At 35.6% G+C, this 18,911-nt stretch overlaps 1 protein-coding gene across 1 annotated transcript; it reads left to right on the top strand.

The window, feature by feature from the left end:
* Positions 1–2,230: 2,230 nt before the first annotated feature.
* LOC132157810 (endothelin-2) lies at positions 2,231–6,940 on the top strand. Its single transcript, XM_059567084.1, has 5 exons — positions 2,231–2,944; positions 3,761–3,911; positions 4,270–4,383; positions 5,481–5,660; positions 5,759–6,940. The coding sequence occupies exons 1-5, from the start codon at positions 2,887–2,889 to the stop codon at positions 5,817–5,819; spliced, it is 564 nt and encodes a 187-aa protein (XP_059423067.1). The 5' UTR covers positions 2,231–2,886; the 3' UTR covers positions 5,820–6,940.
* Positions 6,941–18,911: the final 11,971 nt, after the last annotated feature.

Genomic DNA, 18,911 nt, shown 5'->3' with positions numbered 1-18,911 from the left:
TGAGTGAGTGGCTGCTGTTTTCAGACTAATTTGTTGATGTTAATGAATGAACAGGAAGTTCAAGTACAAATGGATTTTATATATATATATATGTATATATTGTTTCATGTGAAGTGGTATCAATAGCTATAACGTCAAATATTACATTCCTTAATTTAGTTGTCACAAATTTTATGAAACAAGCAGAAAAGTTATTGGAAAATAAAATATTTAATCATTAATCATTATATAAATCCTGCTAAACTTTGTGTCGTTTAATCTGTTTACTGTGATGATAACAAGGATAAAGTATTTTAATGTGCACTGTTTGAAACAACAGGTTAAACATTACACATATTAGTTGAGGGCAGTGGAAGATTGAGATCAGTCAGAAAGAAAGAAAGTAATACTTTTATTCAAAAAGTGACGGTAAAGAATAATGAATAATGCAGAATATTGCGACTGAACACCCAAGTCCTACAAGCTGTGAACTAAAGTTTATCGTCTAAAATTCATATGTGTGAACTGTTCTTCAAGGATGAGAAAGAAGCTAAAAATGTAACAACTGTCTTTAATCAGAGCGCACTCCCCTCTTCTCCTCAGAGCAGCTCTCTGATCAACATGCTCTGAAGGAAGAGACCGGAAAGAACCTGATAGGATTTTGGAGGGATGAGCACATTTCCTCTGTCTGTGGAATGCAGAGGAATGTGTTCTATCACTCCACAGTGTCACACATTCTTTCATCCATCTGCAGAAGATAGGATTTGGCAGCGCTGAAAAGAAAACCTTCTGCCAAATGTCTGCTAAAGCTCATTTCTTGCTCATAAATGGCACAAGACTATATATATGAGCCAAAACACATTTGAACTGGATGCAAATGAGCAAAAAAGGAAAAAAATTAACCAAGTTTTCAAGAACATATTTAAGACTGTCAACTATAAAAGTGATTTAAAGCATCCTGTCCTTCACAATTCAAAATATTTGCAGTGTATAAAATCTTTCCATCTGAGTGTGGGATGATGTATGCAATCTGTATGTCCAGATTAGTAATTTAATAAGATTTCCATATTAATATTCCTATCAGCACGAGGGACTTTTCTCTGCTGCGATGAGAGAAGTGCTTCAGCAAACTCTCATCTGGGTTTTACGATGCAATTGATAAAACATGCTAATCAAAGTATGTGGTGAGATTATGTTATGATGCATTTGCATGACCCACGGTGACTGCTGATGACTCTCCGTACACATGTGCTGGAAAGTCTGTGAATGGACACTGTGTGCACATCCCACGCTAGGGGGCCGTATTTGCAAACTCAGCCCGATACCTGCGAGGCTGTGTCCTGTGTCTTATCTTTGCACAGGTCACGGCAAACCATCACGGAAACCCAGCTTTGCTCAGGCACTGATGAACATTGCTCATCTTCAGTTCCTGTATGGCAGATTTCTTTGACAGTGCAGAGGCACTCAATGTTAATTGTCACTCATACAATTAAATATATCTTTATATTGATAGTTTTATAAAGTTGTATTACATTTTATTTACATTGCATGTATGCTTTTGTCTTGCAGTGCATTCTGTTTTTATGCAAATTACGATACCATAAAATGCCATACATTCCCCGGTAGTGATCATTTGTGAACTTTTTTTAGATGTATATATTATTTTAGTATAATGGAGATATTATTGCAGATTTTTAATTTGTGTTAAAGTGTTTGCTTTTTAATATGCACGTCTAATAGTGGTTTTAATAAATATATAGTATACATTCATAGTATTTTTATTTATATTATATACAAATATAATTTTTAAAAGCTTACATTTACTTACAACCTTACATTTACTTTGTATTTATTTTTATTAGTTTTGCTTTTAAATGTCTTGTGTTTAAAAAAAATAATAATTTCAGGTTTTAGTTATTTTTGTAAATTAAACTAAATGAAAATTCTAAATGTATCCTTGTCAACAAACTAAAATAAAATAAGTTAATATTATATATTTAGTTTTAGTTTTCTATTATTAATAACTCTTATTAATTGTAAATTATAAATTGTAATTGTATTGCCTTTTCAGAAACATTAAAAGATAAGTAATTTTGCAGTAATTGTTTTTTATTTAAATATCATAAGTGGTGGCATTTATGTGAACGATTTATGGCACAATTTAATATTAGACAATGCATAAAAGTATAATTTTATCAAAGTACCACAACAGCTCTTTAATAAAATCTAAAGGAAATGAACTGGTTTATGCTGGTCCTGTATGTAGCAACACAAAATAATCAAATCAATTTTGAATTACATTTTCATATCTCTGACCAATTTGTATAATCAGAAACAAATAGTGGCCAGAGGGCATAGGAAGCTTCTTTCCCCACTGTCCACCCACACTTGGACCTCACAGATGGGAGCTGTCCTCCAGAATGTTCCTTCTTTTCACTGGATGCTGTCTCTCCCTGCAAAGTGCATGCAATAGAATTCATGCAAATCTGCTGATATCCTCCTCTTTTCCTGCTGGCCCTCCACATCAACCCTCTTCTCACCCTTAAGTCCCATTAATTAATTAATTTAGATCAACATTGGTAAGTTCCAGGCAAGAAATGTTTTTTTTCCTCTCTCTCTCTCTCTGTCTCTACTCTTTACTCTTGATCATCATTGTTTGGGAGCTTGGGTCTCTTCCTCACAAACAATCCATTGACCCCGTGTGAGATGTTGAAGGGTGCGATGACAAGCTGGAGTTGTGCAACATCCACCCACAACAGCCATCCTAGTGGGGGTGGTGCATAGCACGAGCTATAAGTGTGGCCAAACAGGACAGTTCAACATTAGACAAGCACCTGCAGCTGAGTGAGATCCATTGGGATTGTTTAGGTGAACATCTGCACTTCTTTCTATTGAAACACATGCAACATGGAATCAAGAACTACTCTGATCTTCATTTTCACTTTGTGCACAACTCTTCTTGAAGGTAAAACATTTGTGTGTTATATTTCTAGTACTTATTTCATTTGTTATTTTTAATTTTCTGTATTGTTGTAATGTATATGTCAATTACTGTAGATATGATATTTTGTTATCTTTTACTTTATCTACTGTAATAATTATAATTATATTTAATATAAATATATATATATATATATATATATATATATATATATATATATATATATATATATATATATACAATTTGTTTGTTTTTGTAGTATTATTTTAGAATAAGGATTTTAGGTTTACTTGATTATTATTATATTTTACATTATATTATTATAAAAATATATATTTTATTTAAATACCTTTTTAGCTGTGCCTTCATTCTCAAGCTTGTTGAGATAAAACATTTGACATTTTATTTGGTTTTACATTTAAACTCATTTCAAACTCCGCTTCATACAGTTCTGTAACTGTTTATAATTTTAAACATCTGTCTGACAATATGTGAACACAGTCAGGGGCTCCTATTCATTTTGTTCTAATCTGTCGTCTCAGTGTCGACAATTAAAGCCAAAATTGACAACTCAGCACAGATGTGTGTGAATAGCTGTGAACTTTAAAGTTATTCGTTAAGATCAAACATCTGAGACCTTGTTCGTCATTACATAAGATAGCGGAGAGAAGTGGGAGTAGAGTGAGGTGATAAATCAAAATCATAAAAGTATAATAACAACATGTGGTGTCTGGAGCTCATAATTTCTCTGAGACTCAATCATATAGTCTCTGCTGGAGTTTTTTGGCCCAGAATGATAACAGAAATTTTAATGGACCGCAATATATCTCTTGTCTGCAGGCTGGGGGTTGCCTCTAGTGCCCCAGACTGACCCGAGTGACCCGTCTGCAACCCATAGGGTCAGGAGCAAACGCTGCTCCTGCAACAACCAGCTGGATTCGGAATGCCACTATTTCTGCCATCTGGACATCATCTGGGTGAACACGCCAAGGTGAGTGCATAAACTGCACTGCATAAACCATGTGTAAGTAAACCAAAGCGGAAGTTCAACCAATGCTGAAAACTCTTTAGAGGCTGAATGGAAACATTAAGGTTTCAGTTCCGTTTCAGTAAACCAGTGCACATTTGTGACTTCAATGAGAGTGTTTTTATAGCTCAGAAAGATTCACTTTTGAGTTACTGTTCATTTTATTGCTGTTTATCTGGAATACTTTTGGCGTTAGGTGTAATTCTCATGCTAAGTTAAGTTAAAAAAGTACAAAGTCCAATTCTATTTTATTCCTGTGATTCCCTTTCTTATAAGTTAATCAATGACTGGACGTTTTCTGGGTGTCTTCTCTCCTCCACAGTAAGACTGTGGTCTATGGATTGGGCAGTCCGTTGACTCGCCGGCGCAGGTCTACAGGCCGCTGCTTCTGTGCCAGTCCTGCAGATAAGACATGCAATGCATTCTGTCACTACAGGTGAGCCTCATCTCTCATCTAAACCTTACTGATCAAGTGTTAGCCATGCGCAAATTTGTGGAAAGTGGCAGTCATTCTTCTTTAGAAGGCTATTTTTAATTCAAGGGTGTGCAGTGTGCACGATTAGGGTGTGTGGAGTTATCATGAAGGTGTGAGGCGATACCAGACAAACACAGTTGGAGAATCCATACTATATGACAGGAAAATGTTTCTCATTTAGAATTACTAAGATGGAGAGAGTTTCATCTAATGAGTCAGAGTTTTAGCTAATGGCTTTCAAGCCATGACTGCTGTTTGATAGGCTTACCACAAGAAAAAAAATGTCATTATGACAGGCTGCTAGTCATTAAAGCAATCTTATCTATTATCAGCTTTTAACCACTGGTATGTACTCATAAACGATGCTGTTTGGTTGTTGTAATTTATTGTCATGACAACCAAATAGATGATAGCTTTGATTTTGCCACAAAAACTGAACTGCTTTTCAATTAACTGCTGCGAAAAACAGCTAAAACCAAATGTTAACTGATCTTGGCTGGTTTATTGTCAACGTTTTTATCATTCAACATTTTCATCATTCAAAATTCAACTCTGCAACTGATTCCAACTATATATAGTTCATCGCTTTAAATGGGCCTTTACTAGCTACACTGTTGGTAATGTTGCATTTTCAAAATAAAAACTTTTGTACATTCAAATGTTAAAAAGTTTTTCTTAACACGTAGCAATGTAGCGCAACTAAACATATTATGGTTAGCTATGTAGTTAGCTAATTGTTAGTTATTTGTAGTGCAGCTAACAATTTTTTTAAATGGTAGCTTAGCTGTACCCATAATGAGTAGTGGTGTATCATCACCAATCTTTCATTATATGCTGTTAACAAGGACATGATGTAACAAAAGTAGCGACTGATCATTTTTCATCCGAAATTGAAATTGTAATTAGCTTCTAGCTACAAATTAGAAGTAGCTTTCCCAACATGCATTGACTTCTTAATAGATTTTTTAACCATTATAGAAGTCTAATACAATGCAGTGTTTATTTTGATGCAAAGCTGTTGCTTTTTTTCTATCTAATTTTGCACATATTTCTCCAAGCTCTGAAAATCCTGCCATCATGTTGGTTCACACATCTGAACCTGTGCCTGAAAAACAGGAACAACCCAAATCAGATCAACTGACTGTCCTAAGTAACTCCAAAAATGCCAGTCCAGGAGTTTTGGTTTTAGAGAAGTCTTCTTCCTTTGGAGCTCGGTCAGACGTCATAACCTTCCTCAGGTAAGGCCAAAATCACAAAATTCATGTTTACACACCTTGTTCTGCAAAAGTGCCCTCATTAACACCATTACTTACAACAAACCCATCTGACTTTTCAGGAACCTGGTTAGGGCTAGAGCCAGAGCCATGGGAAAGGTCAGTAAGCCTGGCTACAGATGAAGTCCTTACCTAGAGGAGAGATTGGAGTGCGAGCACTTGAACAAAAAACGACCCTTGTGAAGCCAGGGGCAGTAGAACATGCATACGCTGCCATCTGGAAGCAGTGTTCCTCAAGGACAGACCTGTTGAAACAGAGCCTTTGTCACATGTTTAAAACAGAATTGGAGAGATGAAGGCCTGTGAAAGGTTAAGGAAATATTTGTGAGTTGAAGGCAAGTCAGACCTGTCCACTGGGACAGCACAAAAAGAGGGTTAAGTGTTAGCAACTGTCCTGTAGTGCAAACGGGACGTCAGCTAAGTGGCTATGAGCTACCTGACAGGATCATAGCTAGTCAAAAAACACCAAGTTTGAATGGTTAGAGATAAAAGAGACCGGTAAAGTGCTAATGAAAGTTGATTGGAAAAGCGCAGATAGTTAGAAACTGCATACTTCTACAATTTACTGGCATTATTGGAGCTGTTTTAACAAAACAGAAAAAGTGAAACAAAGACTAATTTAAAAAAGACTAATTATGTTTTAGAAGAGACAAAATATGACTTATATTTGAGTAGTTAATTATTTACAAACAATGTTCCAAACTGAGTGTCATGCCAAAAAGGTTTGCATCTTGGACTGCAGCAATTGGAGCACGAAACTGCAACAATATGGATTCCTTGTAACCTAAATGCTCTCAAAGTTGGCATAATAATAGGATGTTTCTAAAAATATAGCATAAGGTTGACCAATTTGTATGGACCGTGTCATTGTTTTTAATATCAATTCAGCTTTATCTAGCATTATATGTATTCATAAGTGATGCAGACAGTTGTGTTATTGCAATCTGTTGTTATGACCTTATGATGGACAATAGATTTAATCTTGCCAATAAAAAAAGCTGAAGTACTTTCCAATTTATTGAATAGCACTGGAACATTTTAGAGCACTAACAGTGTAGAGCACGCAATAAGTATGTTACTTTATGATTATAGGCTGCTGCACTATTATATATCAGCAATATGGTTTCACAACAAAGTTTCATATCATTATGATGAAGTTGATGTCTTCCATAAATGTATTTATTTTCACATACTCTGAATATGTTATATGAAATCTATTAGATTTGTTATTAAGCTGAATCCTAATAAATGCACCTCAAAATAACAAGTATTATTGCTGGATTTTGTTTCCTTTTGAAGTACATCCGTCTGTCATTCGTCTCTTGTCTTGTCTCGGTGACACCTGCAGGAATTGGACATTATCGGATTATGTTAAAAAATAAAGCAAAAGTCCACAATTACACTTCATGTTAAAACATTGTTGGCATTATCTCTTGCATACGTAGGTTTTTATAATGGCTCTGGATCACTGCCTATTCCTCGGTTGACAAAGCACCTTGGCATGAAATCTCAAAGGGTGTGTATATGGTTGAAGATTAATTAGTTTGGACACATTGGCATGTTGTTGTGATGTGAAAGATAGACTCTTGTAAAGCAGGTGAATTAGGCAGGAAGCTTGCAGGCGCATGGGAAAGAAACCGTGTAGACAATAGCAATGTGAGAACAACAGCAGCCTTGATGGTTTCCATCTTCCTGTCATGATAGATTATTTAGGCCAACAGTGCACATAAGGCCAGTTTCCAAAATCTTTTCCTTATCCTGATTATTTTATTCTCAAATTGTATTCGTCCCTTTAGTCTAAGAGTATTGTACATTTAAAATTGACTAAAATGTGCATTACTTCATTATTCTGTTACTGAATACATTGCATGTCTACTGTATGCGTATCATACCAATCCAGACATTCCTTAAGCAAATGCATAACCTTTATTGCCTCATGGTTTCTCGCCATGTCTGGACCATGAATGGACCACAGTGATTGATGGGGAGAACTGCAATTTCAATGAACACAATACCGGGGAAAAACATATACGTCTACATAACATCATTGTACTGAACCAAAACTTCTGGGATTTTTGAAAGCAATGAACATTTCATCATTTAATAGTTGTTTCTCCTGGCCACTCTTTTCAAAAGTTGTTATTCAGTGTAAATCCTGGAAAAAACTCACAAACGATTCATTTGAGTGGATTTTTTCCAATAATTATCAAATATTGAGTAACACAGGTAAAATAACTTGATCGACTCTCGGAAGTCTGCAACAAATAATTTAATAAAATAAAAGCACCCAATAATTATAATAATACATCTCTACAACAGCATTTTGATGTTTCTCCTGGCTACTTGTTTCAAAATAACCTTGACTGGAACAGTCAAGCACCAAATTACAATATATATTTTATGATTTGTACACTTTTATGTATTTCAAGTTTTCAGAAAGCCAAGGTTTATGTGACAAACAGACTGGAAGTGGTTATTTGCTGTATAGTTGTTCCAAGTCGCAAACGATTCATTTGATTAAATTTTTTTCAATGAATCAGTTGATTTTTTTCACAAAACCGGTCTGAATGATTAATTCATGAGCTGGACTGATTTAGTTATTGAGCTACAACCAAATGGTGTCAAAAGTCTTCCCATGCAGCACAAAATATGAGCCACTTTTATGATAGGCCTACTTTTATGAAGCTTAACTGCAGCTAGGGTGAGTAAATGATTAGGCCTACAGAATTTACTTTTTTATATATGTATTACTTCAAGATCACGTTTAATTGACCAGAGATGCAATCCTATTGAAAACACAAATACTAAATTACTTTGACAAGATCACAAGGTTTAAGCCCCCAACAATATTAATATTTGAAACAATGGCAGCGTCCATCTCTCCCTTGAGCTCAATGTCTGTTAGTCCTGCTGGAAAAACAGGATGCCTTTACACATTCCATCCCAACTGCATATCGCATTCTGAGTGAGGAGAATGTAAGGAAAGGCACATCAGAGGTAAATCAGAGGAAGCGATATGAAGTAGACGGCTGTCGATAATGGAAAGCATAAAAAACTGTGGCACGTTTTCTCCCCTCGGTCACAGCTGTAGGCACGAACAGTAGGGGACAAAGAATTGTTGCGTTCTTAGTCGACCATTAACTCTTAGCATCTCAGAGAAGCTTCTGGTCATGACTTGGTTAACCTAGGGTTAACCTCAGATGTCAGTGTGTTCTGTATCCAAAAACTCTCTGATAAAGATAACTGACACCAAATGATAACTAATCAGGAGATGAGTGATATCAGCAATTGCTTATAGACTATATGTGATTATAATTACTGTTAAGAGGGATCAATGGCTGTTATATACCCAGACTGCTGTCCGTGTGCCAGATTGTTGAATAAGCAGCATGTAGCTGTTCAATTAACGGGAATGCACTCAATGAACTACAAGAGCAAAATAACATTAGCCTAATAAATTAATGCATTTAGCAGACACTTGTATCCAAAGCAACTTCCAAAGCATTTAGGCTGTACATTATTTTTATTTTTTTTACTAGTATGTGTGTATCCTGGGAATCTGAACCCACAACCTTTTGTCTGAAGTAGGCTATCTTTGTGTAGTCTGTCCCTTTTTGATATTCTTTATTTTTGTTTCAGTTTTCCACTTAATTCCTGGCATTGTTGGGTTTGTGAAACAATTTGTTGTATTAAATATTAATATTGCTCTTAAATAGATGGTGTAAAATGTAAATCGTATAGGCGTGGTACCTACACAAATGCTGGGAGGTCTGAGAAAGTATATGGTAAGTGCACAATATGTTTCTTAATGTGAGAAATTCTCTAGGCAAACTGTAGGCAGAAGACAGAAAGAAAAAAAAATAAGTATATAGAAATGTGTGAACATTAGGTTTTTAATATTTTCCTTCTATTGAAGTGATTGAATTCTTTGTTTTTGTTCTTCTGTTGGACAGTTTTAATTGTTTAAATACTTCTGTTGGACTACTTTACTAATTCTAGCTAGAGGTTTAGCTGGGAAGCTTTTTTTTAAAAAAAAAAAGGTAGCCTACTGACCTTTTGGGCCAAAAGAATCAGAATGTAATGCAAAATAATTTAATCACTGGAATTCTGAATGTTAGAGTAATTCAAAATATAGTTTCATGCCAGTTAATTCTTACTTTGCCAGTCAGTTTTGCAGATAAAAAGGTTCATTTTAGACTTTACACTAGTCTTGTCCCTATGGCACATTGTGTGAGCTGTGTCTAAGACATATACTTAATCAGATCTTCGTTTGACAGTCCCTCTTGGGAAGCAGTTATCTTTCCAAAGCATTTGGGACAATTTTAATGTTCTTTGGGACTGGCCTCAGTCAACCCCTTTCACTTTTCTCTCTCACTTGTAATTGTGTCTACAACAGGAAGTAGCTGTTTCCTTCACGATCCAAACAAACAAACAAACAGTTCTTCCTAATCACAGTTCCCTTGCCGATAAGCACCTTTCCATTAATATATGTTGCCTGGTTGATGAAATATCTTTCTTTTTTTATTAGCCCTGTGCTTGAGGGTTTTAAGTAAATGAAATATTTAACTGAGTATCAATAAATCATTATTGCAGCACTATGCAAAGAAGGCCAATTTATGAGCAGCTGTCTTGAAAGAATAAAATACAGATTCTGTCATCATTTACTAACCCTTATGTTGTTTCAAAACCCTATAACATACTTTCTTCTGTGGAAACCAAAAATAGATATTTTAAAGTATGTTCATGCTGCCCTCTACCATACAGTTGTAGCTTAGATGCCATTTCTCTACATGGTTTATTTTTTTTGTGATGTTTTCTAAAACATTTTGTCCGTTTTAAATATTTGTAACTAATATTTGTCAATTTAAAAATGGATTTCCTAGACAGCTCACTGAAAACGCACACTACTTGATTGCTGCAATATTATATATATTTTTTTAAATGTTGGTATACGACAAGTCCATAGACTAGCCCATTTTATTGTAGGCTCGCGCTCCAGTAAAACAAACAAACAAAAAAATCACTAAAGATGCATGAAATAGTCTAACATAAAAATGCCTTCATGTGAATTTCCTTTTAATGTTCCAACTTAGTTCAGTAAATTTTATAGCACACAATCAACTAAGCAATCATTTGAAATAGGTTATTGTACCGGTGCTAATGTAGATTTATTTCATAATTTTTTTAGACAGCCTGAATCAGTCCCTAGCGAAATTGACACGGTTTAGGTGTCCCGTGATATATGAGACAGCTCCGACAGTTCAGATCAGTAATGTCTTTAATAAATTACTCAGATTATAAACCAGCGCCCCCTAGCGTGTTATATCAATAATTATGCTTCATGTTTAGCTTGGGTGCCCAAGACACATTTATTTAGCTTCCATGGCCTGTGTTTAAAATCTAATTTTCTCTTATTGGCAGAAATCATTTAAATACCATTTATTTCAATCAGTCATTCACTGCGGTGTCCAGTGACAGAAGTGTCAAAGAACAGAAGATGTGACAGATATCTAAATAAACAATGTAAGAATGAAAAGAATTTATTTCCTCATGTATTTAAATGTCATGTGTGGTGTTTTTGTGGTCTTTAGAGCATGCACCAGGGGTATGGAGTACGGGGAGCAGTAGGTGCAAGAGGGATACTGCATCTGGAGTAGATTTGAGATATTTCATAGTAAAGAATTTCGGGGTCAAATAATGTTTTAAGCCTGAAATTGACCTAAAGAACACATTATTCATAGACCTTGGACATCTGTGTGTGGGGAGGAATACTTGTGTGCTGTGTACTTGCTGTGGCTTTGTTTGGAACTATTTTTGTTGTGCAAAGTAGGCAATATTGGCAGTATTGTGTCTAAAATTTAACACATTACATTCTAGGAAAAAACATACAAAGCTGTCCCTTGGTGGTATCTTTTCAAAAGTTGCATGTACATTTTAGTTACTATGTGCCTTTAAATTCTCTTTAGGTAAAAAGGTGTACCTCTTCAGTGACAGCTTTATTGAACTGCTGTGTAAAATCAGTATCACATAAACATTTCATTACACCAAATAATGTTTTTTTTTTTTTGCAGCATCATATGACCCCTTTAAACAATAGTTGAGTTAAATTAAATTACCCATAGTCTCTGGGTTTGTCCCCAGCGCTGGGTTGAATTTAACCCAGCATAGGCATCACTTTTAGAGACGTAGGATTCATTATGTCAAGTAATCATCCTGCATCAGTGATGTTATGGTGCCTTTCTTATTACACTACAGTAACCGTGTGGTATAGACCTCCAAAAGATGTCCACTAAGCACAGGTTCCAGCACATTATTCACATTATTATGTTAAAATATTCTCAACACAGTAAGTGCAGCCCTCTTGGTAAAACAGTTCTACCAAGAAAATGGAATGATCATGCGCATAGAGCATGATAACATTTGTTTAACAATAAATGCTACATTATCAAAGAGCTTTTTGTCTCCACGGTCCCTGTTTTCATAGATCCGAGCAAAGGGCACACACTTTTATCAGAGCAGTACCAGTACCCTGGATGACTTTACAGTACCAATATAAGAGATTATCAAATAGAAATGCAGCTTCAAAAAAGACATTAGCTAGTGGAAAAACATGTGATCATTTCCATGGTTGATTATTACTGGATAAAATCATGTTAAAATTGACCCCATTGTTCTGATCTTCATTTCGGAAGTTGCATGGAACGTTTTGAATAGGAATAGGATTGGCTGAGGATAGTTCAATAGAAGTCAACCCTCTGCCCTTCCTGTGTTGGTGGTTCACTCATGGATGTCGTGCTCACCTCTAGAATTTTCTTCTTGGATAGTTAAGTTTGTATTCTATGCGTCAGTATGATGTCTCTGACTTTCTGAAATATAACTTCAGCCTTCTCTGGAGGAGAAGCAGCATATTTGTGCACAATGTGTAGTGCTTTTAAAAGAGTTTCTACATTAACAGAATATCTGCCATGGTTTACTTTTCAACTTTTTCAACAGTATGCATGACACTGTGTTTTTCCTTATCGTTTAAAACTATTGCTATTGCCTCAGTCGTACAAGACATTGTCAGCTGTTAGAGGATGAACTTTGATTTGTTATGTTGAGTAACTAAATTATAAAATTATCATGCATGTCTTTGCAAAAAAGATTAAACCTTCATGTGTCTTGGTTACCAAATGAAAATAAGTCCATTTTATGTAAAACATTCCTCACCTTATTACTGACGTGGCTCTAGATACGCAATTGTGAGTGTTTGACATTCTGAATCAGATATATAAAAAATTATTATAATACAGATTTATTTAAAGCAAAAATCAAAACAGTCTTCCAGAATTATTGCAAAAAATTATTTATTTATTTTTCTTTTACCATCAGTAAATTAAATATCCTATCTGTAAGAAATTTATCAGGAAAGCTCCCTTAAACATAAGCGATAGCACAGTGGTTTCCCCTCATTTATTTCCACACTATATTTTACATGTAGTGGTGGTAAGCGATTAAAATGTTTAACCTAATTAATTACATGATGTGGTGATTAATAATCGAATTAATCGCACATCAAATGTGGAGAAATTACTCTGAAAAGATCATTTAAAGTCATTGTTGTGCAAAGCATCAAACAGAGATTACAAAAAGTTGGTTCAGCAAGAAATATTTTGTTTTGATAGAATTTATTACATATAAATAAATTTTTTGGACCATGTACATAGTAAATGCTGACAGAATTGTCATTTTTGGTTTGGTGAACTATAACTTTAATAATTATTTTATTAATTTGATTATTACTATGAAAATATTAAATTATTTCGTTAATGAAAAGATACTCTAAATAATAAACTAAAACTCCCAGTAGGTGGTGGTAAATGTCTTAAAGGGGTGGTTCGGGATTTTTGACATCGGACCTCATTTTTAAGTCAGCCTGGTTGTTATTCATCAGTGGAGACATTTTTAAAAAAAAATGATCCAGTCTTTATATTTGGATAGATAGCCGATGCTAGGCTAGCGCGAGTCAACGGGTATATGTTAGCCAGCCGTTTTACCCGCTCCACAGTGCACCAAACGCAAATCAATTATAACACTAGACTATCGATGCAAATGTCCGTTGATAGAATAATGTTAGAAATCAAACTTACCTTTCATCACATTGCATTAGTTATAATTTGTTCCCTGTAATCATAAGCCTTGTCGACAGCAGCAGCGGAGTGATATTGATTACCTAGGCAACCGAGTGAGCCGGTCCACACATGACGCAAGTGTATTTACCTGCCGCTGGTACACTGATCATTACTAACCGGAGCAAAGTAAAATTCCGCAGCGGCTGAGAAACTAGTTCCTTTAGGATCATTGAGATGAAAGGTAAGTTTGATTTCTAACATTATTCTCTCAACGGACATTTGCATCGATAGTCTAGTGTTATAATTGATTTGCGTTTGGTGCACTGTGGAGTGGGTAAAACGGTTTTTAATGGCTGGCTAACATATACCCATTGACTCGCGCTAGCCTAGCATCGGCCAACTATCCAAATATAAGGACTGGATAATTTAAAAAAAAAATGTCTCCACTGATGAATAACAACCAGGCTGACCTAAAAATGAGGTCCGATGTCAAAAATCCCGAACCACCCCTTTAATGATTAACCCTTAAACAGGCAAGAGTGGAAAATGATAAGCAAAAAATATTTTCATGTAATTTTTTATATCATCTGAGCTTAAGTAAAACATATCCAAAATAATTTTTGAAATATTTGATATATTTTGGATTTTATGAGTTGTGACTCCCAGTTCACGTTACCTGATTAGGGTATAAAAAAGGACCAAGTCATTAATCTGTTAACTGTTACTGGCCTACTTGCCACTGCATGCTTAAAACAATTATATCCTATACTTTACCTGATGTAATGTTGAAAAATTATATATCATTCGAAAGATTACGAACTCAAGATTCAGCCTGTGAAAACCATTTTGAAATCGGACCTTGCTTTACCATAAAAATGGTACTCTGTTACCCCCCATTTTTTAAATGGGCATTAAAGTGCACTGCCCAAACTTAAATTGCTGTAATTTATGAACACTTTGGAATATAAACCTAAGGTTGGTCTCTGAATGAAGAAAATTAACAGATTTTGGCAAAAGTGGAATTTTTTCAAAACATTGAAGGATCAAAAAGTTATAGAAGTTTAAATTGACTGTAAATAATATGCGCTATATTACTTTTATTTTATTTTATTTATTATAAATATTTTACATAACAGGTTTTACTCTAAAATTGTTAAAAAAAATAAAGCCTTGTGTCTAAATATGTTATGTTACAAATTTGAAGTTGATATGAAAAAGATTTAGGTTCCTGTGAGATTTTATTTAGGGCGTCATACCACACACAGCCACTGGGAGTCATCAAAACTATTTTGAATTTTGCTTGAAAATTTTTTCTCTAGCTTTCTTTGTGAATTTTAACAAATAACCACCAAATATGAAATCATGAGACTCAGACCTTTCCAATGATATGTTTGTTGCCAAGATTATAAAAAGTTTTGGTTCTAGAAGACCATAATGCATTATGTTTTATGACACTTGACCCTGCCCACTAAGGGGGAGGTGACCACCATTAGATTTTAAAGTACCATAAAAAAGCATGAAATGTCCGATTCCAAAATGGTTTTCACAGGATGAATCTTGGACTTCTAAGCTTTCAAATGATATATGATTTATGATGATTACTAAAAGATTTTATAGAGACAAAGACAACAACAAAAAAGAGTGCCAAGCGTCCCACAGGTGGGACAGTGACAGTTATGGGGTTAATTTCTTTTACCAAGCTCCTCACCTAGTGGGTGGTGTCAGGTTTTGAATTACACAATTTATTTGAACTACTTTATAAAAAAAGCTTTTCTAATCTTGACAAAACACATATCATCGGAAGGTTCTGAGTCTCACGGTCCCATCTGCCAAATGTTTTTTGACATTGAGACTGAAATGTATAAATTTGATACAGGAGAATGCATAAAAAAAACACCCAGTGGCTATTTTTGGTACAACGCCTAAGAATCTCATGGGAAGTTACATTTTGTGATATCAAATTAAAATTTAGAACACAAACTGGTTAGACATATGACTTTGATTTGATAGTAATTTTAGAGTAAAAATTATTTTGTAAAATATATATTTATATAAAATATTTAGAGAAATATTTAAAAAAACAAGACAAAACTTATGTCTATATTCCAAAACATTCTTAAATTACAACCATTTAAATTTAGTGTAATGTTACGTATATTCTCAATATAGCCTACTCAATACTCTCTTTTTTATACCCTAAACAGGCAACGTGACTCAGGAGTCACATACATTTCAAAACGTGCTAAATAACAACATAAACAACATATGACTCAATTTTTTTCTTCAGCACCCTAAGAAAATGTTCAGAATAAATGTTAGCAGTAATAAAAAAATTTTTTCCAAAAGAAAAGTAAGTTTAATATATAATTACCTCCCTCAAAATCTGAATGTTCTCCACCACTGGCAGCCATGTTGGATTTAGATCAGGCTGACTGATGCTAGCTGTGTCCCAAAGTTGAGTGTACGCACTTCGAAGGCCACGGACTTTGAAGACCAGGTCTCCGAAGTGCACGAAGTGCCCTCCGAAGTGCGTGACATGCTCCGCCTTCGCATGATTTCCTAATTCCACCATCTGGTGTTTCCGATTAGTGCTCTGTCGCATAGCAACGGTGAGAGGAGAGCTGACATCCTGGCACATTTAGAAAAGGTATGGAGCCAGCATTATTAATATTTGTTTTTATATTTTATGTTTTAATGGAGGAGATGGGGGGAATGTTTCACCCACGGCGGCGCCGGGTGATGTATCTCAGGCTTAGCCGAGACCGAGGACAGGTACGTTCCACTGTTTGCTGTGTTCTTGCCGAATTACAACTTAAATGCATGTATTGCCTTTGAACTGACTTGAATAATGTAATGATACGAAAACAACCCCCCCCCCCCCACACACACACACACACATAATAGCGGCTCAAATGCTGACTGATATCTTACTAAGTTGCGCTTTTAAAATAGTTTATCGTCTTGACCATGGTGAACTTATTTAGAAAGGTTTGCAACCCTGATTTTAGGCAGTTACGTAACCATAAAGATAAAACTGAGTAAATGAAAACAAATAGAGCACTTTTGTTCAGCTCAATGTTCAGTGCTCTGTATGGCCGGTCTGAGTCCTTCAGATGTAGCCTCTGATATGGTTTGCAGCTGTTAGCAACAATTAGCAAAAACAAGTCGTTTTTGCTAAAATGACCAGTGGGGGACTTTAACAAAGCACATTCGTTAAGTACATTACATTAAACTACCCAGCAGTACATTAAGTAGGCAACTTTAAATTTTTATATATATATATTTAAAAACGTGAAGTAAAATACAAAATACACGGTATACTATGGTTGTCAATAAGGGTTAAAATGATGACTGAATTAAAAATTTTGGGTGAACTATCCCTTTAACTAAGGTTTTAAATATGACTAGTACATTTCCTCAATGTGTTATTAGTAGTTACTAAAAGTAGTATCCTAAAGTATCTCAATATTTCTTCTACTATTTACTTTCTCACAACTCTAAACTATTTATTTTTTCCTTCTGCCCCTAAATCAGACCAGACCCCTGTACTGCAGGATAAACCTTAATGTCCCAGTGCTGGAAAGGTTTTTCAATGATGGTGACACACGGGCTGATTTTCGGCTGAGCAGGGAGGCCCTGACAGTGCTGCTAGATCTTCTGAGAAGAGAACGGCAACAAGGATGGGGTGCTACAATTGAGACCCTGGTGTTTCTATTCTGGCTGGCGTGTGGTACATCATACAGAGTGGTCTCCAGAGTGTTTGACATGCCTCGTTCCACTGTCCACCGCATTGTCCTCCAAGAGGAGCTGCTGGCCATTCACCATGAGATTGACCTCCTGAAGACCCCAGAACACATGGAGGCAGCGCTGGGCTCAAACTGATGTTTTTGAACATCAAAAACACTGAAACTTAAAAGAATGTTTTGTTAAAAAAATGTAAAAGCTGCATAAAAAAAATTAACAATGTACATAAGTACTTCTCTTTTATTTACACGTGAATATTAAAAACAAAAATACAAAATGTTCAGAAAGTACTCAGGCTTATTTACGAATAAAATTACACACTAAAAAAGAAAAATGTATACAACTTCTGCATTTCCCATTTTTTCCTACTGTTTTCTCTTGGCTAATAAAGAATGTATTTGTTACGCATTCTCTTAAGAAGAGAAAACTTTTCTCGCTCTTCTCTGGGATTAACTTAATCCCAAAAAAACCTTTCCACTGCATTTCATTGCTGTCATTAAAAGACCTGCTGAGATCATTTCAGTAATCGTCTTGTTAACTCAGGTGAGAATGTTGACGAGCACAAGGCTGGAGATCATTATGTCAGGCTGATTGGGTTAGAATGGCAGACTTGACATGTTAAAAGGAGGGTGATGCTTGAAATCATTGTTCTTCCATTGTTAACCATGGTGACCTGCAAAGAAACGCGTGCAGCCATCATTGCGTTGTATAAAAATGGCTTCACAGGCAAGGATATTGTGGCTACTAAGATTGCACCTAAATCAACAATTTATAGGATCATCAAGAACTTCAAGGAAAGAGGTTCAATTCTTGTAAAGAAGGCTTCAGGGCGTCCAAGAAAGTCCAGCAAGTGCCAGGATCGTCTCCTAAAGAGGATTCAGCTGCAGGATCGGAGTGCCACCAGTGCAGAGCTTGCTCAGGAATGGCAGCAGGCAGGTGTGAGCGCATCTGCACACACAGTGAGGCCAAGACTTTTGGAAGAAGGCCTGGTGTCAAGAAGGGCAGCAAAGAAGCCACTTCTCTCCAAAAAAAACATCAGGGACAGATTGATCTTCTGCAGAAAGTATGGTGAATGGACTGCTGAGGACTGGGGCAAAGTCATATTCTCCGATGAAGCCCCTTTCCGATTGTTTGGGGCATCTGGAAAAAGGCTTGTCCGGAGAAGAAAAGGTGAGCGCTACCATCAGTCCTGTGTCATGCCAACAGTAAAGCATCCTGACACCATTCATGTGTGGGGTTGCTTCTCATCCAAGGGAGTGGGCTCACTCACGATTCTGCCCAAAAACACAGCCATCAATAAAGAATGGTACCAAAACACCCTCCAACAGCAACTTCTTCCAACAATCCAACAACAGTTTGG

The sequence above is a fragment of the Carassius carassius genome, chromosome 15, assembly GCF_963082965.1.
Source record: "Carassius carassius chromosome 15, fCarCar2.1, whole genome shotgun sequence".
NCBI classification, from domain to species: domain Eukaryota; kingdom Metazoa; phylum Chordata; class Actinopteri; order Cypriniformes; family Cyprinidae; genus Carassius; species Carassius carassius.
This window is presented reverse-complemented; position numbering and strand designations above follow the sequence as displayed.